Genomic DNA, 25,540 nt, shown 5'->3' with positions numbered 1-25,540 from the left:
CGGGGGGATAAAATGTAGGAAATTATACGAATTGTAAATGCTTTGAATAGTTAATCTATGCCTAATACATTATTTAAAGGTATAGCTGCTATTTACATGACTTTCAGTAGGCACCAAGTGGAAACTCTGGACTTATTGGGTCATTGGCATATCGATTGAACTGTCTAGTCTCGTCTTTTCGCCGTAATGAGATGCGGGCTGCCGCAATATGGTGTGAGGTGTCAGCACACTGGCCCAAAGACCACAAACAGATCACTTATTACAATATAGCCTCATACATAAAGTTAATCTGGTATTCGGGGGTTTTAAGCCTTTGCTGACATACGTACTCCCACTCTCGCCTGCTTGCAGCAAATAAGGAATGGTCCGTATAACAACTGGGTACTACTATCTCAAGGAGAGATAATAAGAAATAAACAGTAAGACAGGTACAGGAGGAGCCTCGCTCAGCTAGGCTTCTCTGCTGCACCTAGGTGCACCAAGGCTTATTAGCATAAGCCTTTCATCTATTGTTCTCAGCTGCACTACAATACAGAGAGAACAATACAGCAGTAAGTCATTACAGCAGGGGATTAAGGGGGTCATTCTGACCCGTTCGCTTGCTGCTTTTTGTCGCAGCCGAGCGCACGGGTCCCTACTGCGCATGCCAGACGGCCGAAGGGTTGGAGGGGGATCGCTGGGTAGGATCGCTGGGCGGGAGGGGGCGGAATGGCGGCGTTTGGCCGCCGTTTCGTGGGAGCGGTCCGGCCAACGGAGGGGGGGCCGGACCGAACGGGGGGCGGGCTGCAGCAGCTGCGTGACGTTACACGCAGCTGCTGCGGGACGGGGAGCGATGAGTAGCTCCCGGCCAGCACGCTAAAGCTGCGCTGTGCGATGCCTTTGCACTTCTGCGGAAGGGGGGGGGGGCGGCACTGACATGCGGGGCGGACTAGCCCTGTGCTGGGCGTCCCTCCGCAAGTCAGTGTGAATGATCGTAGCTGTGCTAAATTTAGCACAGCTACGATCAACTCGAATTGGCCCCCTAAGTCCGACTGCCCTGGCTCAGTTAATCCTATTAAAGGGATAGATGAGCAAGGCTCCATCTGTATATGTTAGGCTTTATCCCGGTGGTGTAGTGCAATGATTGTAAATGAATGCCACAAAGAACAAAAAAACAACCAAGCAAATTGTGAGAGTGATTGGACGGTGGCAGCTTGCCTTAGAGGCTCCGCAAAGCTCGGTGTAATGCTGCACTACAGACTAATAGGTAGTGCGTCTGTATGGGATACATACCTTCGGTCAGTGGTCACTATGTGACATTATCAATAGCAGAATGCCTGCAGCAGTATCCCGTAAAAGTAGACATTATATTTATGGGGGATTCAATTACCCGGGATGAATTTGTGGGGGCGAGTAACTAGGGCTACATGCCGCACTTACGGTGCTGGCAACCTGCGGAATTTTGTTTGCCCCAACAATGTGAGAGTCCGGCACTAGAAGGGCGCCGCAAGGGGGGGTACCATTGACTGCGTTTACAGCGGAAACTTGCACCCTCACAGGGAATAGGAATACCCCCTTAAAGCGTTTATAGAATGCGGGACTTAAATGCATTGTTAATTACATGTTTTGAAGTTGTAATGCCCACACAGTAAAAGTGCTGTAAGTATCATCGTCACCGCGTCGGGATAATGGCGCCGGCAGTCTGCGCACCTCATTAGTTGGGCAGGAATCTGGAACAGATGACACTAGGCCTAGCACTGTGTTAATGTCAAAGCAATGAGCGACTATTACAAATGTTTTTATGGCTAATTAACATCTGCAAGGAATGGTAGAACATGAGATAGCATGGAGGTGAGGACATAACTGTTACAATAGAGATACTGCTTGGAATTAAACCTTCATAGTATTGACATTTAGATGAGGGGAAATTAGCTTTTTCCTATTTTACTGTGATACTAGAACACTATTGAACCACTGCTTTGCATTCTATCAAGTTCTAAACCCAGTAATTAAAACATGTGTTGTCAGTGGTGCCAAGAGGGGGTGGAGCAGGTATTAATCACCTGAGCACGGGCTGCTGAAGGGGCCGGGGTCCGCTACTCCCCACCCCCAAGTGTACTTATTCTTATAGCAGACGCCATTTTCCTAGTGGCATCTTCAGGAAGATGGCCGCTGCACGTTGAAAGCAAAGACTCACACGAGTGCACAGATGACATCTTCCCAAATATCACTGGGAAGATGGCGCCGGCCAAGGTGGAGGGACCCACTTCTCGGAACAAGCATGGTAGGAAGCAAGTCCTTCTCTGCGTGCCCCCGCCTGAAAATGGCGCCACCCTGTGAAAAACACAGTGGGACATGGATATGCCCAATGTATAGGCCACACCCCCTATAAATTACCAGGGCTCGGCATGGCTTTCTATGCCCCTGTGTGTTGTAATAAGAAATATGTTGCTTTCTTATATATATATATATATATATATATATATATATATATATGCACACATACACTTTCTGACCTATTCAAACAGTGTTTTCTGGGTATGAAAGCCGTCCTACGGTTGCAGAACTACGGGGTTGTGGTTCCTATTGGCCAACAGATTAAGGGGAAAATTATGGAGTGAAGGAATCGCTTTTGACAGAGCCAGATTAACACCTCATGGGCCTGGGGCTGAAAATGAACAATGGCCTATAGCGAGAAGCGGAGGAGGCGTGACCAGTGATATGTGGGTGTGGCCAGTGCTCTGTGGGCGTGTACACCCTCTACATTAACAGCCCATGTATCCTTAAAGCTGGGTACACAGTGAGATGATATCGGCCCGATATGTCATTTCTGGCTGACTGGGGACGACATATCATCCAGGCCGTCTAGTGTGTACCGGCGATATATGTGCTCACGCGGTCCCATGCGATATCGTCCAGATGGTGGTGGCGGGGGGGTTTGGTGGAACTGGCAGGGGGTGGGGTGCGGATATGGACCCAGAACTAACAACCTGTTGCCATTTAATAAACAGATATAAAATTGGTTTGAACATATAGCTTGATGTAACACTTATCCTTTTATCTTTAAATCCTTTTATCTTTTTATCTTTTATCTTTAAAGTCTGTAATTCCGCTGGGTATGACATTCCTTAAGGATACTCAAGCACTATCCAATAGGTGATCACACAACTTGACGGCATTTAACAATGAAACCGCTTCCTAACCACCAAATGAAAGGACATTTTGTTACAATCTGACATGAAATATGCATGATGCCAGAACTGATAACCTTGGACGAAGCTGCACATGCTACGAGGATCTCCCACCCTTACTGATCATTACAGCATGCCCCTTTCACTTTTAAACATGGGTTTGTTTTTTTATTATTCCTTTGCTCCTCTTTGTCCCAACAGCCTACCAATGGTGCAGTGTTCTCCGTTCCAGCCGGGGCTGCATTCACACTTCCCATCTCGGCAAGTTCCGTGCTCGTTGCAGCGGGGGTGGCAGGACCTCTGGTCACAAGCGGCTCCCATCCAGCCCTCGTTGCAGCGACAGCTGCCGCCGATACACGTGCCGTGACCTCCGCAATCCGCTGCACAGATTTCTGTGGGATAGCAAAGAAAGTCAGAAACATTAGGAGACAGTCAAGAGAAAAATGTAAAAAAAATAAAATAAAAGTGAAAGGTTACTGGGAGATGCTACAGGTGCTACTGGGAGATGCTACAGGTGCTACTGGGAGATGCTACAGGTGCTACTGGGAGATGCTACAGGTGCTACTGGGAGATGCTACAGGTGCTACTGAGAGATGCTACAGGTGCTACTGAGAGATGCTACAGGTGCTACTGAGAGATGCGAGATGCTACAGGTGCTACTGGGAGATGCTACAGGTGCTACTGAGAGATGCGAGATGCTACAGGTGCTACTGGGAGATGCTACAGGTGCTACTGGGAGATGCTACAGTTACAACTTGTAAGTAGTGACTAATACCCCTTTCAGACTAGCAAAAATTTCCCGGGTTATTGCATGTGAACGCGCATCAACCTGGGATTTTGGTAAGTCTGAAAAGATGATCATCTCCAAGCGCCGCCTTCTGTAGCTTCGGCAGTGACGTCACCAACCCGGCAATATGCCGCGTCGGCCCGCAAGTCTGAAAGGGGTCTCAAGCCAGGTCGCACCCGGGAAGCCACGGCTCTGCCAGTCTGAAAGGGGTGTAACAGACCTCAAAACTTATTTGGACTCATTGGGGGGTATTCAATTGTTTGTAAAGTCAGTTGGGTGTCTGTTTTTTCCTATCCAATAGATAGGAAAAAAACAGACACCTAACCGTCTTTTCAAACCATTTAATTCCCCCCATTGTCAGCTATTTTCCTCTCCAAACATTCCCGTTGGTTCAACTTACTGTCAACATAAATTTTTGTTGTATCGCAATAATTTAGCTTAATTAGATTGAGCCCATATGGTCGACATGCAAGGTCGACAGATAAAAATCTATACAGTGGGTAAGGTTGACAGGTACAAAGGTCAACAGTCAAAAGGTAGTCATGGCAATGGTCGACACAGGTTTTTAAAGTTTGTTTTAGTGTCATTTTGTATGTTAAACCATATCTAAGCACAAATCTGTGGAAAAGTTCCCTCGAAGTGCTCACCACACTTTGGGCAAGGTTACTATTTCCAATTGTGGTCCACATGGATAGAAAATTAATTAAAAGTTGGAAAAACATGAAAACCCCTCAAAAAAACAACTTGTGTCGACCATTACCAAGTCGACCTTAAGCACTATCTACCTTTTACCTGTCGACCTAATGCAGGTCAACCATATAGGGTTGAGTTATTGACTGTTGACCTATACATTGGAACCCTTAATAGGGAATGTAATTATCTTTTCTTTTACATACAAATGTGTGTTAAATAATTCAACTATCTCTATGATTAAAGCCTTTAAACAACAGAATAGACCAAAATCTGCAATTTAAATAGACAAAGCTATGAGAAAGTTTATATATGACCATTCATTTCGCCATCTGTAACACTACGTTCCATACTGTAATATATATGGAAAAAATAAAAGGAGAAGGGAAGCGGATAACACTGAACAGAGTACAAGGATTGTGCAGTTATTACAGGCAATAAGAAAAAGACGAAAAGAGGAGAATAAAAAATATAAAAACATATATAAAAGTGAACTGTTTATATTGACTATCACCACTGAAAATCCAGGAAGTAAGATGAGGGTTACAATAGTCCAGGTGGGAAAGCAGCAGAAAAAGTTACATTTAGAAGCCTTTTAATGACTCAAAACACTACGGAAGACCTCATATTTTGTAACAACACATGGACACAATGCAAGGAAAAACCTGGGGAACCTTCGCACTTCACTTGAAAAGAAGTTTGGTGGGACAAGAATGAAAGTTACACATCAATACCCCTCCATACATATTGTGACAGAGAATTCCTGTAGCGCACTAATCCTTCCTGACAATAAGAATCTTATAAGAAGATTACAAAAAAAAAAAAAAGGGGGGGGGGGTGTGCGGGCAGAGAGGGAGAGTGGGGACAGACGTAGATTGTGCAGGTCTCCCATGATTGATTCGCCTATTTATTGTCTAATTCTGTCACACTAGAGCTTTTGTGCCAGGCGAATCCAAAGGAGAGGCTGGGGGAGGGGCAGCGAAACCTCTTCCGCAGAATGTTACAGAAGTCATATTTAATTAAAAACTGGTTAAGTGTGAAAACAATGCAGGAATAAATGACTGATAATGCAGCTGAGGGCGGAAAAGTCTGTTTTATAGCTTGCTAACCTGCCATCGTGACTGAATTTCATGAATTTGTGATTCCCCCCCCCACATTCGATGTTCTCGGTAGAGATTAGTTTTCCTGTCTATTCTAAACGCTCGCACTGTCAGTTCCTGGAAATCTTGTGTTTTACACAGCAGAATGAAAGGAGAAAATGTTAATGGTCTTTAACAATTCAGGAGTTATGACGGACTAAATAAACAAATTAAATGAAGATTATGGTGAAAAATGATAAATTCCTGAATAAAACATGCTCGGAATGTTTAATGCCAAAGTAATTGCTAAACCAGCAACCAACAATTTGAAGACAGTTTAGTTTTATGTACAGCAGTATTGGTACTATAGTATTAGCACATCAATGTATATATTTTTCCCCTGTATATGAAAGAGGGCAGTGCTTTGTGCAAACCAAAGTCAATTAGAGCACTGCAACATCCACTGGAATAAACCAACCTGTAGCCAATCAGAGCATTAGAATATTTACGGGACCAGACCAACCTGTAAGCAATCAATGCATTAGAATATTGAAAGGACCGGACCACTGTGTAGCCAATCAGAGCATTTGAATTTTGAAAGAACCAGACCAACCTGTAGCCAATCACAGCACTATATTCAAAGGACCAGACCAACCTGTAGCCAATCAGAGAATTAGAAAATGTACAGGAACAAACCAACCTGTAGCCAATCACAGCACATCATATTTAAAGGACCTGACCAACCTGTAACCAATCAGAATGTTTACATGGCTTGACCAACCTGTATCTAAAGAATTTTAAAAGTGTTCCAACCAATATTCGCCTTGTTCAAAACATTTTGCCAGTGGAATTAGTCTTAAGTGTTTTCTGCACTCTCCCTACCCCACCACACATAAGAATAATTCACCAGCGTTGTCCTAGCTCTATTCATAGACAATAACTTCTACAAAACGTACAAGACAAAGCTGGTAGAGTGCATCTCCGGAACTCTATTCCTGTGATATTCCAATGCAAGTTCGCTCAACTCTACTTGCAGCAAATCAGAGCAGAACAACCACAGGGCTAGACCGATTTGTAGCCAATCGGATACCTTAGTAGGGGTTGAAGCACTTGCATATGGAGATGTACTCCCCGATCATCCATAACATTAAAACAACCAGCCTAACGTTCTGGTTGGTCATCTTCTTGCCACCAAAACACCTCTGACCCGTCGAGGCATGAACTCCTCAAGAACTCCTAGGGTGTCCTGTGGCATCTGGCATTAAGATGCAGAATGTCCTTTAAGTCCGAGTTGCTCTGTGGGCCTCCATCCCACAGATGCATGAACGGACTGAGATCTGGGGAATTTGGAGGCCAAGTCAACACCTTGTACTTTTTGTCATGTACCTGAAGCCCTTCCTAAACAATGTCTGAAGTGTGGTAGGGCGCATTATCTTGCTGAAAGAGGCCACTGCCATCAGGGAAAGTAACATCCACATAAATGAGGAGACCCAGCAGAACACTGCCCAGAGCATGGCACTGCATCTTCCCATAGTGCCTCCTGATGCCATCTCTTCTCCAGGTAAGTGTCGCACATGCATGTTATAAAGGAAAACGCGATTCATCAGACCAGGCCAGCTTCTTCCATTGTTCCATGGTCCAGCTCTGACTCTCACGTACCCATTTCTGCAGAAGCATCTGATTCAGAATCAGGCCAGAAGTCGGTAAATATCATTCACAGACGGAAAAACAAAACAAACAAAAAACAGCACTGAGCTGTCAGTTTTGCGCCAAGGCATTTACAGTATTTGTCCACCTCGTGTTTAGGCAAGGGGAGGCCCAGTTTGTTTTGCACTTCTGTGGTCACAAAATGTCATTAGTACTATCCTGCTAGATCCTCTGACAGTTATACCCACTGTCCGATCCTGCAGAGCTTTGTGGATCCGGAACCTATATACAATGCAAGTCCTCATTTCTCCCCTTTGTAATGGACCATTCCTGCTAACATTCCAGTTTAAACCACCAGGTGGCGCTAGCTTCTAGAATTCAGAAATGTGCCATTTTGGGGATTATACTGGGTTGAATGCAATCCGGGCATAGATGCTCTCACATTCTGTAGGTATATTTGCCTACGTGCAGAGGGCATGCGGTCAGGATCCAGGCAGTCCACCAGGCGAGTATGAGGGTTTGGGTTAAGCACATGAGGGAGGGTTATGCTGCTGGAAGAGGATGGGGTGGGGTGGGGGGTAGGGTTGGGCAGCAGGATGAGACGGTTAGGGGAAAAATACTTACCTGTAAGCCATCTGCATTTGTAGCATCAGTGTCGGAATCATGACCCCCAGGATTTCATACCCAATGCGTGCAGGGTTGTATGCATGCTTGCACCTGGCTATATTTGGTGCAAAAGATACACCAAGCGGATTTTAGATTCCACCAATTCTGCACAGGCGCCAGCTGCGTTGACAATCCCACACGCATCAAGATACGCCCCACAAGCCCAGCATCGGGCATTTTATGTCCCCCCCAAGGTGTGTCAGTGATATGTGTTATCCATTTACAGGAACCATTTTTACTTTTTCTCCATTCTGTAAATTGTTTCCCTAATCAGGAGGCCCCAGCCTCTCTCGTGTCTGGTCTCCTTGCATTTCAAAAGCTCAGATTAGATCATACAGCCCTATCTTTTTCGCAGCTCGTAGCATTTAGCCGTGGATGGAAAGAAAGAAAACACACTCCTATTATCTGCCAGGACTATGGTGACATTTAGAGATAATTCTGCAAAGTTTGTTTAAAATTGCCCTAACTTAGAAGAAAAACTCCAATTGCATTTAAACTGAACGACTCGTGCCTTTATATATCAAGTATCTACAGCAGGCTGCTTTCTCAGGCAATCCAATTCTCTCTTATTAGTGTTGACCTGATTAGTTTAGAAACAGTCTACTGGGATTTGGAGCGATAATGAGATAACAACAGACAATAGGCTCTTAAGAACTAAACTTTGCAAAACACAGTTTAGTTAACTCGTTGAGTTACTGATGGCTAGGATGGAGATAACCAGCCATTAGGGGGTGCCAGAGGCCAGCTCAGAATTCACACTTTGCGGGGAGTATTTATATCAAAGCTTGGAATTAACATGGAGAGAGGAAAACTACCAAAAATCAGCTCCTAACTGTCATTTTTCAAACAAAATCAATCTCTACATTTTGATAAATACCCCTCTTAAGCTTTGTGGCCCTATATGGGTCAATTTTACTGCAGCTGTAAAGTGTGGGTGTAGTATGGTTTGCCGGCGGTCGGGGTCCCGGCGACCAGCATACCGGCACCGGAATCCCGACTGCCGGCATACCAACAGCTGGCCGAGCGCAAATGAGCCCCTTGCGGTCTCGCTGCGGGCACGGTGGCGCGCCACGCTATCTATTTTCCCTCCAGGGGGGTTGTGGACCCCCAAGAGGGAGAAAAGATGTCAGTATGCTGGCAGTCGGGATTCCGGCACCGGTATGGTGGTCGCCGGGAGCCCGGCCGCCGGCAACCTGAAGACCACCCGTAAAGTGTCTATGGGGCGTACTGTTGTATGGGGGTAAAATGATGCTTTAAAGGCCAGGTGCTTACATTTTGTAGCAAAAATGCCAGTGAAATTGAATGAGTTTGTTACATTAGTGGTCACCGAAGGCTTCCCACAATAAATGGTTACGGACAGCGCAAGTTGTGTTTAGGAGAGTAAAATGCGTGGGTATTGTGACAGTAGAACAATGGGTTTTATTTCAAGGTCTGCCTACACGCGTTTCACTATTACTGAAATGAAGCAAAGTGAACGGCACAAAATTAACACTGCTTGGGACAAACATGTACGGCCATGGTTGCTGACAAATGCAGCCGAAATGGATCCTTCAGTCACACAGTGCTATTTTCCCAGCCCATCGCAACGAATCACCTTTCTTTTTCTTTACTGCAGTAGGGAATTGAGAGCAAGGAACAGTTGGGTGTGTGTGGCCCATTTCTCCTGTTTCCGAAACGGTTTCTTTCAGTGGGGCTGTCACACTTTCCCATTGGGATCTGAAACCTCTGTTTGCGTATCTAACAAATAAAACACCTATATTCTTCTAAAGATGTGCAAGAAATATCTAGATGCATTGTAATATACAGTAAACCCCCGTACAAAAAAAAAAAAAAAAGGCCCGGGACCACAGCAGGATCACGTAATGTAAGTCGATAAATCCATAAAAGACGTGTGGCCGCAGCTTGATCTACTGCTAAGCATATGGCAAATATTCAATATTTCATTAATTATCCGCATTGCTTCACGGAGTGACAATGAACTGACTCTTCCTGTGTGTTCAAACACACATCTGTGTATTTAATAAATTGTAATCTCAGCCTTGCTCTGTCTAAATCAATAAGACAGCGTTTATTGAACGGTAGAAAAAAAGAAAAGAAAAAACACCATCTCTGTGAAGGGATGTCCAAAGTTTGCACATTTTCAAAGAGAGGTTTCCTGTGAAGGAGACTGGTTGCCAGGGGCGAGAGTTGCCTTTTGACCTTCTTCCACATCAAGATCTGGAAAAAGCACTTGTCCTTTGGCAGTTATCACAAGGGGCCAATACAGCACGGTCTGTAAAGAGGTTTTCAGCTTTTACAAGGCTCCAGAAGGAGGCCTTACTTTTCCCATTAAAGTCACAGATTGCACATTTGACCTCTGACAAGACGGTGAAAACCTGCTCAATGGCTGAGGATTAAGGAAACGCTAAAAATACAAAAGTCCCCTGAGCGAGCCAGCCAGCTGTGAGGCTGCGACGGTGCACCGGACAGGTCCCTTTATCTCTGTGTGGAGAGCCTATTCATTAGGCCGGAGGTCCGGGGTTTATTGTACAGTGCGATCTGCAACTAGCTTGTTCTACTTTCCACAGTGGTCACTGCGGATTATTCCTCTAGCGCATTCTCTGCATGCCAATGTTACACAAACATAAAAAATAAAAAGAACAGTGCATTGAAAAAAGCCATATTTTGTTTGGAGGGATAGAACAAAATGGCCGCTCTGACTGAAATGACAAGGTCGTGTGAGCAGCTAAGTGGGTAGTTAAATATTTTACTCAATGGGTGTCAATGTTTTGACAATGAGGGGAGTGCTCCACACTGTCTAACTTGCCCCACTCTAGTACCCTCAGTGGGGTTACTACCCACGTACGGCTGAGTTTTTTTTCTATGCATCCAAGGCCTGTTTTTACTGTTAGTGGAGACCTGCTGCTGAATTTTTTTTTTTTTTTTTTTTTTTAGGGCATGACACACAGGGAGAAATTACAGCTGGCTTCTGATTGGATGCCGGTAGGACTCATCCAATTAGGTTCCGAATTTCTTCATGGGAACAGTTAAGAGTGTGCCTAGCACATGGGGTCCAGGGCGACTAAAGAAAAACACATTAACAGCGTAACTAGTCCCTTTATCATTGCCCTACATTAAAAATACAGCTCATAAAATGTCTTCACACATTTTGTAGCTAGTAAACATCAAAAAACACAGCCACTGTGTCTCTGCAAAATTATGCAAAAACCACAGGAGGCATCTTAAGTAAAAAGACGGTCACTGCTGGCTTACCAGATCCACTGCTGCATCCGGAGGTGCCGCACTGGATCTACTGCGTGACCACAGGGTATCTGAGTAACCCTCAGGGTACTCAATGTCCTGTGAAATCACGCTGCTGGTGCCAGTGAACCCTAATTCTAAACATAATAAGAAGTGCTACCATGCTGACCCTTGTAGTGCCACACAGAAAAAAAAAGAGAAAATGCAGATGCACACTCTAAACACTAAGAACACTGGTAATCAGAACAATTATTCTAACTCTGCATTTTAAAATTGAGGTTCTTAGCATAATAGAAATACGGGCCCACCTACCGAGGCCAGGTATCCTCCTCAGGTGGATCCCTAACATTCCTAAGGTTCAAGTCCAGAGCATGGGACCCCTGATGAGGTCACCTGGCTGTGGTAGGTGGGCCTATATATTTAGCCAAAATTATGCTAAGAACCTTAAATTTTACTCCATATTAAATTGCTGAAAGTGTGCATCTGCATTTTCTCTTTTTTTTCTGTGTGGCACTACAAGTCTCAGCATGGGAGCGCCTTTTATTATATGTAGAATTAGGGCGTCCCATAGCTTGTTTCAACCAGTAAGACGTTTTTATTAATTAAGTTTATTGCCACCCTGAGATGGCAACATGTGAAGGACTGCAGCATGTACCGCTATAATCCGTGGATCAACTGCAGTGCAGAACCCACCAATTCTGCCTGCCAGCTGGTCTTATTGCAGGACTACTTTTGGTTTTCTCCTGATCACAGACACACCCCAAAGTCCTGCGCTTACACCGCTGTCCACAAAACCTTCTCTGACCATTTTCCTCCTGTCATCTTAGTAATAACCATCAGACAGCAGTGATGCAATCAGCAGCGGTGTGTTATATAAGACTCTCCGGTCCCAAATACAGTACATAGGGGCAAATTCAGACCCGATTGCTGCTGTGCCGGGCGTCTCCCCGTATGTCTGTGTGACTGATCGTAGGCATATCTACGATCAGGTCTGAATTAGGCCCATAATCTTATTATAGGTTTCATTCATACCGATAACAATGTAAAACAATATGGCGTCTGCTCCCAGAATGTAATATTACAGCAATCTACTGCAGCTGCTAACTACACTTTAACCAGGTGTATTCATTCAGAAAGAAAGGCTATTTCTTTGCATCAAGTCAGAATAATTCCAGATACATACATAAAGCTTATAACAAGTAAATTGTTTCTTCTTTTCCTTTGAAATAATTACATTTCTTATCAACCATTAAAGTCTGCTTTCCCGTGGTTATTAGGAAGTACATTTGTCTGACCAATTTACTGCCATTATGTGCGGAGTTCTATAAATGCTACTGAATTCTCAGCCACGGAAAAGGAGGCGGTGGCTCACAGATGTGACTTTCGCTGTGTGCGCTAAATAACCGCCGGGTCGGCCAGCAGCTCCTGCCCTGTACGCCGACAGTAAGGTCCATCTGTTTGGATTTTTTTGCCATGCGAGTTGGAAACACGCCTACCTAAAGGTCTATTTATTGTTATTGGCGATCTGATTTTTGTTTTTTTCGCTGCTCGCTTGGGCAATAAAAATAAATAAATAAATATATATATATATAAATTGAACGCTAAAATATCGCCAATCGTGGCATTCGTTTTTAGGTCAACGCTTTGGGGGATATTGCAACGTCTAAATCTGGAACGATTAGAGATTCCCATTTCACCAGCTGTCCCCTTCCAACATAAAACCTACGCGCACAAGATGTTCGGAACACTGCTATTATAATGCATGCAGAACAAAACACAGGTGTCCGTCTCCCCCCCCCCCCCCCCCCCCCTCCCCCTCTCTGCGTCTCATCTCTGGGATCTTTGAGACAAGGCAGACGGGCGACCTTACAGTCCAGGGTTAGCGGTTATGTCTATTCCGCTGGAATATTAAGTAGAGAAATTCAGATCTCTGCGGGGAGATTATACCGCCTCGGGAGATCTTCACACCCTCTAAATTAAAAGTTTAACACAAGAGGAGGTATGCGTGTAAAGTGTGCGTGTCCCCTACAGCACCTCATGAATAGAGCATGAGATTTTATTTATAAAGTTTGGAGACCTCTGAACCCCCCCGGGGGGGTTCTGCCTCATCACAAGTGTTGTTTGATCAATGAGATTTGACACTGTCTGGAAGGATACATTAGAGACACAGTAGGAATGCCAGCACATGGACGCTGCTAGAGGTTGGAGTTTCTCCATCAATGATTATATAAAAGGCAGTATCATTTTTAAAATCTGTTTAGTCAACTGGAAAGATTGTGCTTAGACGACTGTACAGTGAGGTGCTGATTCTGGGTCAGCAAACATAGCAGCTGCCATGATGGTTTGCAACGGACCTTGAAACCGCAGAGAAAGCCGGACTGTAAGTAAACAGCGGCTGCCCAGCACTTGCTACGCTGCGACGGTCAGAGTGGCATGTACAGTAAACAGGCAGCAAGTCCTGCATTCACTATGGGGGCTCTGACACACAGTTCACGGAACAGGCAGGAATGGGCCATCCCTAAGGTTCCACTGAAATTATGTCCTCTCATCCCCAATGAAAAGTTCCATGCACACTTGTACATGGTTTTAGTACATAAACTATGTAATTTCTAAGTGTTCTAAGTAAGTTAGGGCATTTTTACATACAGATGTGTCCCCATACACTGAGCGTCTTTACACCATAAAGTGCAAGAATTGTGCGTCTTCGTTGCATCACGGATGCAGCGAAAAGCCACTCATGGTGTACTGCAGACGCCGGGCTGAGAATTTAACTGCGCAGGAATTGGTATAACTTACGTACAAAGTCACAGATGACGCACAACGGATCATGGGGTGAGAAAAGCTACGGCTGCTGGTATTGTGGCACTTTTTACACAGATGTACAGTACAGAATACATACGATATCCCAGCAGATGGGATGCCTATGGCAGACACTGGCTTCCCAATGGAGAGAATCCTGACAGGGGGTCGGGCAAGTATGTCTGCCCTAACCCCCTTCCCCCCCCCCCCTTCAGTGGTGCAAGTAGAAAAAATTTCTTACAGGTACTGTGTGCGGCAAAAATGGGTGTGACTAAATGCCACATGGGGCGTGGCCAATGAAAATGGGGGCGTGATACACATATGGGGGAGGGGCAGATACACATGACCCCAATAGTGCCAGATACACGTTGCCCCACAATATACATTGCCCCACAATGACAGATACACATTGCCCCACAGTGCCAGATACACATTGCCCCACAGTGCCAGATACACATTGCCTCACAGTGCCAGATACACATTGCCTCACAGTGCCAGATACACATTGCCTCACAGTGCCAGATACACAAATGCCCCCAGAGTGCCAGATACACATTGCCTCACAGTGCCAGATACACAAATGCCCCCAGAGTGCCAGATACACAAATGCCCCGAGTGCCAGATATACATTGCCCCCAGAGTGCCAGATATACATTGCCCCACAGTGCCAGATATACATTGCCCCACAGTGCCAGATACACATTGCCTCACAGTGCCAGATACACATTGCCTCACAGTGCCAGATACACATTGCCCCACAGTGCCAGATACACATTGCCCCACAGTGCCAGATACACAAATGCCCCCAGAGTGCCAGATATACATTGCCCCCAGAGTGCCAGATATACATTGCCCCCAGAGTGCCAGATATACATTGCCCCACAGTGCCAGATACACATTGCCTCACAGTGCCAGATACACATTGCCTCACAGTGCCAGATACACATTGCCTCACAGTGCCAGATACACATTGCCCCACAGTGCCAGATACACAAATGCCCCCACAGTGCCAGTTATACATTGCCTCACAGTGCCAGATACACATTGCCTCACAGTGCCAGATACACATTGCCTCACAGTGCCAGATACACATTGCCCCACAGTGCCAGATACACATTGCCCCACAGTGCCAGATACACATTGCCCCACAGTGCCAGATACACATTGCCCCACAGTGCCAGATACACAAATGCCCCCAGAGTGCCAGATATACATTGCCCCCACAGTGCCAGATATACATTGCCCCATAGTGCCAGATACACATTGCCTCACAGTGCCAGATACACATTGCCTCACAGTGCCAGATACACATTGCCCCACAGTGCCAGATACACATTGCCCCACAGTGCCAGATACACAAATGCCCCCAGAGTGCCAGTTATACATTGCCTCACAGTGCCAGATACACATTGCCTCACAGTGCCAGATACACATTGCCCCACAGTGCCAGATACACAAATGCCCCCAGAGTGCCAGTTATACATTGCCTCACAGTGCCAGATACACATTGCCTCACAGTGCCAGATACACATTGCCTCACAGTGCCAGATACACATTGCCTCACAGTGCCAGATACACATTGCCTCACAGTGCCAGATACACATTGCCTCACAGTGCCAGATACACATTGCCTCACAGTGCCAGATACACATTGCCCCACAGTGCCAGATACACAAATGCCCCCAGAGTGCCAGATATACATTGCCCCACAGTGCCAGTTATACATTGCCTCACAGTGCCAGATACACATTGCCTCACAGTGCCAGATACACATTGCCTCACAGTGCCAGATACACATTGCCCACAGTGCCAGATACACAAATGCCCCCAGAGTGCCAGATATACATTGCCCCACAGTGCCAGATATACATTGCCTCACAGTGCCAGATACACATTGCCTCACAGTGCCAGATACACATTGCCTCACAGTGCCAGATACACATTGCCTCACAGTGCCAGATACACATTGCCTCACAGTGCCAGATACACCAATGCCCCCAGAGTGCCAGATACACCAATGCCCCCAGAGTGCCAGATACACCAATGCCCCCAGAGTGCCAGATACACATTGCCCCACAGTGCCAGATACACATTGCCCCACAGTGCCAGATACACATTGCCCCACAGTGCCAGATACACATTGCCCCACAGTGCCAGATACACATTGCCCCACAGTGCCAGATACACATTGCCCCACAGTGCCAGATACACATTGCCCCACAGTGCCAGATACACATTGCGTCACAGTGCCAGATACACATTGCGTCACAGTGCCAGATACACATTGCGTCACAGTGCCAGATACACATTGCGTCACAGTGCCAGATAGGCCCCCAGTGCCAGGTACACATGTCCTTACAGTGCCCCCCCCCCTTCCCCTGCTGCTTACCGCGCTGCTGCTGTCCTGTGTGTGGGGGGAGGAGAGCGCAGCGTGCACATCTCCTGCCCCTCAGTCTCCGGCGCCGGTGTCTACCTTCAATTAGGTGCCGATCCGTGAGCCAATCAAAGCTTGCGGCCCGGCAGCCAATCAGGAGCCTTGGCTGCCGGTCTGCGAGCTTAGACACTGAAGGGCAGGAGAGGCGCACGCTGCACTCTCTTCCCCTCAAGCAGCAGTGGCGCGGTGAGTGGCAGTGGAGGGAGGGAGCGGCGTCCCGGTGGCGGTGGGTACGGCGTACCCGCGGCTAAATTCTTAAGGGTACGCCGTACCCACCCACTTGCACCGCTGTAGCCCCCTAACCCTAGCACTGCAGCCTAACCTTCAACCCCACTCTTTTGTCACTTCCAGTCGATGTTTTATGTGACTAAGACATAATAATACATAATAATACATCTGTATGTGTAGCGGAGTATCAGCATGGGGCTCAAAATGGGAGCAAACGTTATCCAGAGAATTCCCAGCGTTCTAAATCAGAAACGTGAAATTTACCAAATTATTACAAACCAATAACATCTTCTGGAATTGGGGAAATTACCCTGTTCCGCTTGTGTATAATATAAGTTCTCTGTAATAAATGGTAAGGATTATATTCTGTAGGAGGCCACAAAAAGCAGGACTCTGAGCTTACCTATAGAGCAGTCATGGCCAGTCCAGTTGGGATCACAGGCGCAGACACCCGTCTCGGCCTGGAGGGTTCCGTGTCCGGAGCACTGGTCTAAGCAGGTGGCTCGGGGATTCTCGCAGCTCGTCCCACCCCAGCCGACAGCGCAGTGACACACTCCTTGCACGCACACGCCTCGTCCGGAGCACGTGGGGTCCATGCAGTCCACTGAAACAAGGATTGTGCCCGTAGTTAGACCACTGCTTTTTATTCAAACATAAACTGAACCAGCATTACAGTAAATGGGACAGACCAGCGTGATCAGAGAAAGATGGTGCTTAGTATAAAAGTTACTGCTTGGTACTTGCTAAGCAGACATGGTAAAAAAAATGACATTGCATCTAGGAGGCACAGTATGTCCAGCTTTATCTTATTTTTGTCTATATACAATGTAAGAATATTAAGCTACTTAGATGAAGCTAAACCATAAACACAGTAACAATGGCCGAATTTGGTACATTTCCTGCTTTTTAATGTGGTGTGCCTTTTCTGTTGTACCTTAAGGGCCCCATACACTACTGCGACATGTCCGTCTGACATGTCGCAGGCGATCACCCTGGCGGAAGGATCGCCCAAGATACATCATATGCTGTCCTTTTGCATATAATATATCTTGGGCAATCCCAGCCATGCCTGCGGGGTCCGACATATCACAAGTGCAATCTGGAGGATGCGATCCGATGTTCACGGGAACGCGCATCGGATCGGATCAGAAACACCTCCAAAATGCACGATTTCACCCAATATATCGGGCCTAATTGCACATTGGGCCTAATTCAGTAAGGATTGCAAATTCTGCATGACGTCACGCACCTGCCACGATCATGCCGCAACGCCCCCCCCCGTTTTCCAGCCCCTCCAACTCCACCCTGGAAACGGAGCGTTGCCACGTCCCCCCCCCCCCACCACCACCACCACCACCTCTGCTCCCGCATCTTTTCTGTCATTTTTGCAGTTAGATAGCACACTGCGATCCAACCTGAATTAGCCCCATTATTTCACAAGTTAATACCACATTACAACTATAAAACTATAAGAAAACAGATATAGGGGTCAAGAGAATAAGGGGTACATTTACTAAGCAGTGATAAGAGCAGAGAAGTGAGCCAGTGGAGAAGTTGCCCATGGCAACCAATCAGCATTGAAGTAACATCTATAATTTGCATACTATAAAATGATACAGAGCTGCTGATTGGTTGATGGGGAAATTTCTCCACTGGCTCACTTCTCTGCTCTTATCACTGCTTAGTAAATGTACCCCTAAATTACAAGCTAATAAAGTGTTTCTTCCTGGTCCATATTTTATTTCTAGATGTTTCGGTACCTGCATTTCAAGCACTGCCTCCTACACTCATTACAGCTCTCCCTTTAATGTGCTCGTTTGCTTTTGTAACATTGGGGCAGATGTATTAACCTGGAGAAGTGATAAACCGGTGATAGGTGGAAGGTGATAACGCACCAGCCAATCATTACAGATTTGAAAAATGACAGTCAGGAGCTGGTTGGCTGGTGCGTTATCACCTTCCGCTTATCACTGCTTTATCACTTCTCCAGACATCTGCCCCATTATTTGCAGGCCCAGCAGGGGCCAGGTAACTGCAGCTCAGTGCCCGTTTCCGCAGCAACCAATCAGACCCCAGCTGTCATCTTGAAAGCAGGCTTCAAGATGAAAGCAAACTCCTGAATGGCTGCCAATGGTTTTCTCCCTGTCTTTTAAGGTTTTTCTCAAAATGTGCCCTAACAATTTTTTTTTCACCCACATTCCTTCGGCTTCTAGACAAACGTGGCAAATATCTGTAATGCTGCCATCTGCAAAAGAGGGAACGGTTCCATCCACTTTCATTTATTTTATTTTTGTCCAGGGCAATATAAAAAAACTGCAGAAAATCTGGGTGTTGAACTGGAATGTAGGAATGAAGCTTCTATCAGAGACGGGAGGGAGGGAGAAGCCAGCTAGCAGAATCCTGTGTATACCACAGCAGATGGGATGAACATAGTGAGCAGGAAGCGTCTACAGAGGACAAGCTGCGAGGGCTTTGCCATTAATCATATACTCTGAAGGTCAATGGCAGAAAGAGAGACAGGCTTTAGAAAGGGTCTCCATCACATGGAGAGAGTGGTTTCTGCAGCCTCAGCTCACACAGTCCGGATTAGGAGAATGGAATGTACGTGGGGCCTCCCCATTTATCATAATCCTATGGCCATTTTTCATGTTTAAATGAAGACCCTTCAAAAGATGCCTCTTACAATGGCCACTTTTAATCCCCCCTTCCTCAGTGGCCTGGTTCTTGGGCTGCTTTATCCTGTGCGGGATTTGGGAAAGGATTAGAAGTTGTACGTTCTTTGTTGGCCACCGTCCCTTGGTGGGTCAGTGGACCATAGCTGATTTTTGGGGTAAATGCTTCAAACGGGAACCTCAGATGCCGTTTCGGCACAAGAGGTGGAGGATAAGGGAGAACATTTTCATCATGGCACAACAACTATAAACAGTAAAGTTTGATTACCATGATATGTTTTTGCCCAAAATGGAACTTTAACTTTCTTTCCACTGTCTATGGCCACATTACCGTTGGCAAGCCAAGGGGAATCCGGGACCCATAGGAAAACATGTACAGGCGGGCTAATAATCGCAGGGAGATTTATACTCAAAGCAAAGCATGGACTTTCCACTCTGGAACCACATTCTCATAGTCACGTGGTATGATCCGAGACTGGTCATGTGGTGGCCGGGGGCATCACCCTGGTCTAACCAAAAAAGACTAGGGTGAGCTGTAATCTGACACGTCATTCTGGACTGTATGGGGAAAATGGGCAAAACTGGAAATAAATACACTGTGCATTGGTTCAACGTTAGTCTTAGGCAATTAATGCCTTCAAAGGAAATGACCCCAGAACTGAACATGCTGCCTCTCCAGAGTTCAAATATACGGACTGTACTTTGCACGCGGTCTTTTGCAGATATAGGGTCTATTCAATTAGTATTGAATCTAGTATAGTATTCAATTTGCGGGCAAATCCGACTTTTTCTAAAGTCGGATTGACATTGTTGAAAAAGGGCCAAAAAACTTTCTCTGGCTGGGTCCACAGGATTATCCACAGGATAACATTGGGATATTGTCGAGCGACAGCGAAAATGGCACCAACACGGTCACGAGCTTTCTGGCCTCCCAGGATGCATTGGGGCCTCCACTATATAGTCCCGCCCACTGACTCAGTCAGATCAGTTTTTTGCTTGGTGCGGCAGGAAGCCGCATGGTCACAGGGCTGCTGTGAAAGCAGCCTCAAGTTTTCATTACTTTATTTTTATAGACTTACTGTTTTTGTTTGAGCGACTTCTCTTAACAGCGTCTTAAACGTGTATTAGAAAGAGTCGCTCCAACAACTCCCCACCGGGTCGCAACAACGCTTACCTTCGCGGTACAGTGCTGTCTCGACGGGCGTCTGTGTCGGATGTTCTAGCAGGTCCAGCAGATGTTACCAGGCTGTGGCCGGAGCATGGGGAGACAGTGAGTATATGGACTTCCTCTTACTAGAGGGGTCAGGACACAGCTACGCTGATTTGGTGGAGACTACAAACAGCGTGTTGATGCGCCGAACATCTCGAGTGTGACAGCGCTACGCTTCGGGGATCATAGGCGCCAGGACTAGGTGAGGCCGCGATCCTGGGAGTTTAAGTCAACAGGGGGTTTCAGACGCTCTCCTGTCCGTCCCTCCTCCGAGTTCATGGCCAGTTCCCGCGGGTCTCTCGTTTCATGAACTGAATGACCTCACTTCCGGCTCAGACGCTACCACGAGGGTACTCGGTCGCAGCTTAGACGCTGCGGTTGTGTACACTGGATATAAACCCGCCCAGACCGAGTCGCAGGCCTTTAGTGTCTGCATGCACGTGGAGTCGCTCAGCGTCCGTGTCCGTTGGTGAGCGTCCGTGTCCGTTATCAGTTACCAAGAGCGGCAGTGTACACCAGTAGCGTCTGAATCCACTCAGCGTCTTTCGAGCGTCTTTGCTTGGATATGGAAGTGTGGTGAGTCTCCCTGTATCCTGCTCCCTGGAGGCAGGGTATACAGTACTAAAAATTCCTTCTACTTCTTAGTGTGCACTGTTAATTTTTAGTACCTATTGCATATGAGACCTGTATATTACTGTGTTTTCTGCATGTTATGTTGAAAAAGAACCAGTTAAACAGAAGTACAAATTTCCTACTTATGTATAAGTTGTTATGGAGGTTGTATTCTCATATGACAATGTCTAATGCTTTAACATGTGACTGACTGCTAGTATGTGTGCTGACTTTTCTGTGTAATGTCATTCCTGTTCTGACCCTCAAATCAGGTGCACTGTGGTCAGATTGATTTCACCTCTATATACTGATTATAGGGTGTGGTTCAGTCACAAAATTGTGTAGTCAATATCAGTAAAAATGTCTGTGAGCGGCAAAAGTGACGAGGAGAATTTGTCAAGCACTCCTACAGCCCTAACATGCTTATCTTGTAAGTCAGGGGTAATTGATATGATTCAATTGGTCACTTATGAGGGTTTGTGTGCAAACTGTTTCGCTTTTCAGCGAAGTAAAAAACAGGAGTTAGTTCAACCTCCAGTAGAGCCACCATGGAATATGTTCGCAAAGACTCTGTCTTCAATAGCGGACAGGTTAGCTCCAGTAGCACCACCTCAGGGGTTAGGTTACACTATGAACCCATACATGCAGCTCCATTCCTATGGTTTGGTTCCAGTAGCCTCTACAAGCAACCAAGGGGTAGGTAAGACTAAGACAGATACGTCTGTATGGCAGACTACACAAGAGGATACATCGGATGATGATGCGGAAACAATAGATTCAACTCCGTATGATGATCAGTCGCAGAGCTTTAGTTCAGATGATGTAGCTGAACTCATTAATGCAGTAAAGGCTGTGCTTTCTCTGGAAGAACCAGCCAAGACAGCGTTAAAAGCAAAAGCACCTGTATTCAAACGAACAAAGTCAGTGAAAGCTGAATTTCCAGCGTCAGAGGAGTTGACGGAAATGATGGATGAGTCTTGGGCAGCGCCCGGTAAAAAGTATAAGATTCCTAGGAGATGGGAATCTTATTATCCATTTCCTGCTGGAAATTGTTCGAAGAGAGAAGTTCCTCCAAAAGTAGATGCACATGTTCTGCGACTCGTGCACAAATCTGCTTTGCCACTGTCATCTACCTCTTTGAATGATGTCACAGACAGGAGGGTAGAGAGCCTATTGAAAAATATTTTTTCTCTTGTGGGTGCAGTGGTAAGACCTGCTATGGCTTCGGCCTGGGTAGCAAAGGCAATGGGCGAATGGATAGAGGAACTAGAGAATGACATCCCCTCTCCTACTAGGGAGCAAGAGGATCGTCTTTGCCGTTTAAGACAATCTGCCCAGTATTTAGAAGAAGCAGCCATTGATGTAGGCACTGTTGCTTCTAAAGCTTCAGCCCTGGCAGTAGTCGCTCGCAGAGCAGTCTGGCTACGGACCTGGAAGGCAGATGCGGAGTCCAAGAAGGAATTGGAAGCATTGCCTTTCATGGGTAATATATTATTTGGAAAACCTTTATCGGATATCCTAGAGTCAGAGGCTGAATCGAAGAAGGTCAGATTTCCGGCTACCTACAACCCTAAGTCCAAGGGTTTAAAATTTCGCTCATTTCGCTGGCAAAGCAAAGCGAAAGGTAAAGAGGAGCCTAAACAACCCCAGTTTAAATCCAGGGGTAAGAAGCAGTGGGCTAGCAAAAAGCCAGCTTCCAAACCTGAACAAAAGCCCTCAGCCTGAAGAGACGGGCCTCCGCCTGGAGGATTCCAGGGTTGGGGGCCGACTCCTGCAATTTGCACACACGGCAACAGTCAACAACAGATGCCTGGGTGCAGAAGGTAGTATCTCAGGGGTATGGGTTCCCATTCAGGAGGTAGCCTCCTCAAAGATTTTTTTGCACCAGCCCGTCTCGTATAGAGTCGAAGGCCAATGCCCTGCAAGAAGCAGTCCAAAAATTACTGCAGTCAGGTGTGATTGTCCCAGTACCTCCATCACAAAAGGGACAGGGGTATTACTCCAATCTGTTTCTAATCCAGAAACCAAATGGGTCATATCGACCAATTCTAAATCTGAAGATGTTGAACAATTACATATGGATCCCGAAGTTCCACATGGAGACTTTACGCTCCATAATGTTGGCTATGGAACCGGGAGACTATATGGTATCTCTGGATGTGCGGGATGCTTACCTACATGTGCCTATAGCACTATCACATCAGTGTTACCTCAGGTTTGCCATCCTCAAGGAACACTTCCAGTTCCAAGCTCTGCCCTTCGGGCTAGCTACAGCACCCAGGGTGTTTACCAAGATCATGGTGGTTTTGGCAGCTTGTCTGCGCAAACAAGGGATAAGGATATTCCCATACCTAGACGACCTATTAATCTTAGCACAGTCGCAAGATTTACTGTTGAGCCATCTCCAACAGACGATAGTTTGTTTACAGAGACACGGGTGGCTCATAAATTGGGAGAAGTCGTCCCTGAATCCATCACAGCGGATGGTTCATTTGGGAGCCATATTGGATTCAGACCTACAGAGAGTTCTCTTACCAGAGAAGAAAATAGTCAAGGTGCAGGTCATGGCTCAGGAAGCGTTGCAAGCCCAGACAATGTCAGTCCATGCAGCAATGCGACTGTTGGGTCTGATGGTATCAACGTTCGACATGGTGGAATATGCGCAATTCCACTCCAGACCATTGCAGCATCTCATTTTGACAAAATGGAACGGAAATCATCAAACAATAAAGAAGCAGATGATAAAGATTCCAGTAAATGTAAAAAGGTCTCTAGCATGGTGGCTATAGACAGACCATTTAAACAAGGGGAGACCCTTTTGGATAAAAGAGTGGCAAGTCCTGAAGACAGATGCCAGCCTGCAAGGTTGGGGGGCGGTACTCGGAAGCCTATGGTTCCAGGGAAAATGGACCGCAAGGGAAAGTCGCCTGCCGATAAATCTGTTAGAAATAAGAGCCATTTACTTGGCCCTAGTTCAGGCAAAGGACAATCTACAAGGAAGACCAGTCCAGATCCGCTCAGACAATGCGACGGCAGTAGCATACCTAAATCATCAAGGAGGGACTCACAGCAAGAGTCTGATGGAGGAAGTAACTCCCATTCTAAAGTGGGCAGAACTCCATCTCCCAGCATTGTCAGCAGTATTTGTCCCGGGTGTACTAAATTGGGAAGCGGATTTTCTCAGTCGGCACACCATTCAGGAAACCGAATGGGCACTACACCCAGAGGTATTTCAGACACTGGTGAACAGATGGGGTCTACCGGAGATAGACCTTATGGCGTCTCGTCTAAACAACAAAGTTCCGAGGTACGGATCAAGAACAAGGGACCCAGGAGCAGTCCTGGTAGACGCACTGTCAGTAGAATGGAGGTTTCAGCTGGCATATCTGTTCCCTCCAATATCTCTGTTACCCAGAGTAGTGAGAAAGATAAAACAGGCAAAAGGAGCAATCATTCTAATAGCTCCAGCTTGGCCAAGAAGGCATTGGTACACAGATCTGTGGAGAATGTCCGTGGAAGCACCGATACTGCTCCCTCAACGTCCAGATCTGTTAATGCAGGGTCCTTGTTGTCACAGTCATCTGGATCGCCTGTCTTTGACGGCGTGGCTGTTGAAACCTCTATCTTAGAGGCTAAAGGATTTTCAAAGCAAGTAATCCAAACCATGCTTAGAGCAAGAAAGCCTTCTTCGGCCCGTGTATATCATAGAATATGGCAAGCCTATATTCATTGGTGTTCTGGAAAAAATTACAATCCAAGAGCCTTTAAAGTAGCTAGAATTTTGGATTTTCTGCAGGCAGGATTGGATAAGGGGTTGAAGGTTGCTTCCTTGAGGGTGCAAGTCTCAGCGTTGACTGTATGGTTTCAGCAGAAGATTGCTGACCTACAGGATGTACGTACTTTTTTCCAAGGAGTAGTACATATTCAACCTCCATTTGTTCCTCCTGCAGCTCCCTGGGATTTGAATTTAGTTCTTAAATTTCTCCAGGGTCCTTTGTTTGAACCACTTGAGAGAGCAGATCTTAAGTGGTTAACGGTTAAAGTTCTTTTTTTACTGGCAATGGCGTCAGCCAGAAGAGTGTCAGATTTAGGAGCATTATCATGTAAGTCTCCTTTCCTAAGTTTTTTTCCAGACAGAGCAGTTCTCAGAACGAGATCTAGTTATCTTCCAAAGGTGGTGTCAAAGTTTCACCTGAATGAAGAGATTGTAGTCCCAGCTTTTCAGGTATCGGGACTATCTGCGGGAGAAGCGTCACTGGACGTGGTCCGGTCTTTAAAAATCTACATAGATCGTACTAGTGCCATC

General features: G+C 46.2%; 1 protein-coding gene across 7 annotated transcripts in view; it reads right to left on the bottom strand.

Annotated features, from left to right (window-relative positions):
- TENM4 (teneurin transmembrane protein 4) overlaps positions 1-25,540 on the bottom strand; it is a 1,727,786-nt gene that overhangs the window by 148,834 nt on the left and 1,553,412 nt on the right. For all 7 annotated transcript variants that reach the window (XM_063951320.1, XM_063951326.1, XM_063951322.1 and 4 more), the window contains 2 exons: positions 17,144-17,344; positions 3,377-3,562 (listed from right to left, as the gene is read on the bottom strand). In XM_063951320.1, the coding sequence (XP_063807390.1) occupies positions 3,377-3,562; positions 17,144-17,344 (387 nt within the window). The remainder of the gene's footprint in view (positions 1-3,376; positions 3,563-17,143; positions 17,345-25,540) is intronic.

Source organism: Pseudophryne corroboree, chromosome 2, assembly GCF_028390025.1.
Source record: "Pseudophryne corroboree isolate aPseCor3 chromosome 2, aPseCor3.hap2, whole genome shotgun sequence".
Classification (NCBI taxonomy): domain Eukaryota; kingdom Metazoa; phylum Chordata; class Amphibia; order Anura; family Myobatrachidae; genus Pseudophryne; species Pseudophryne corroboree.
This window is presented reverse-complemented; position numbering and strand designations above follow the sequence as displayed.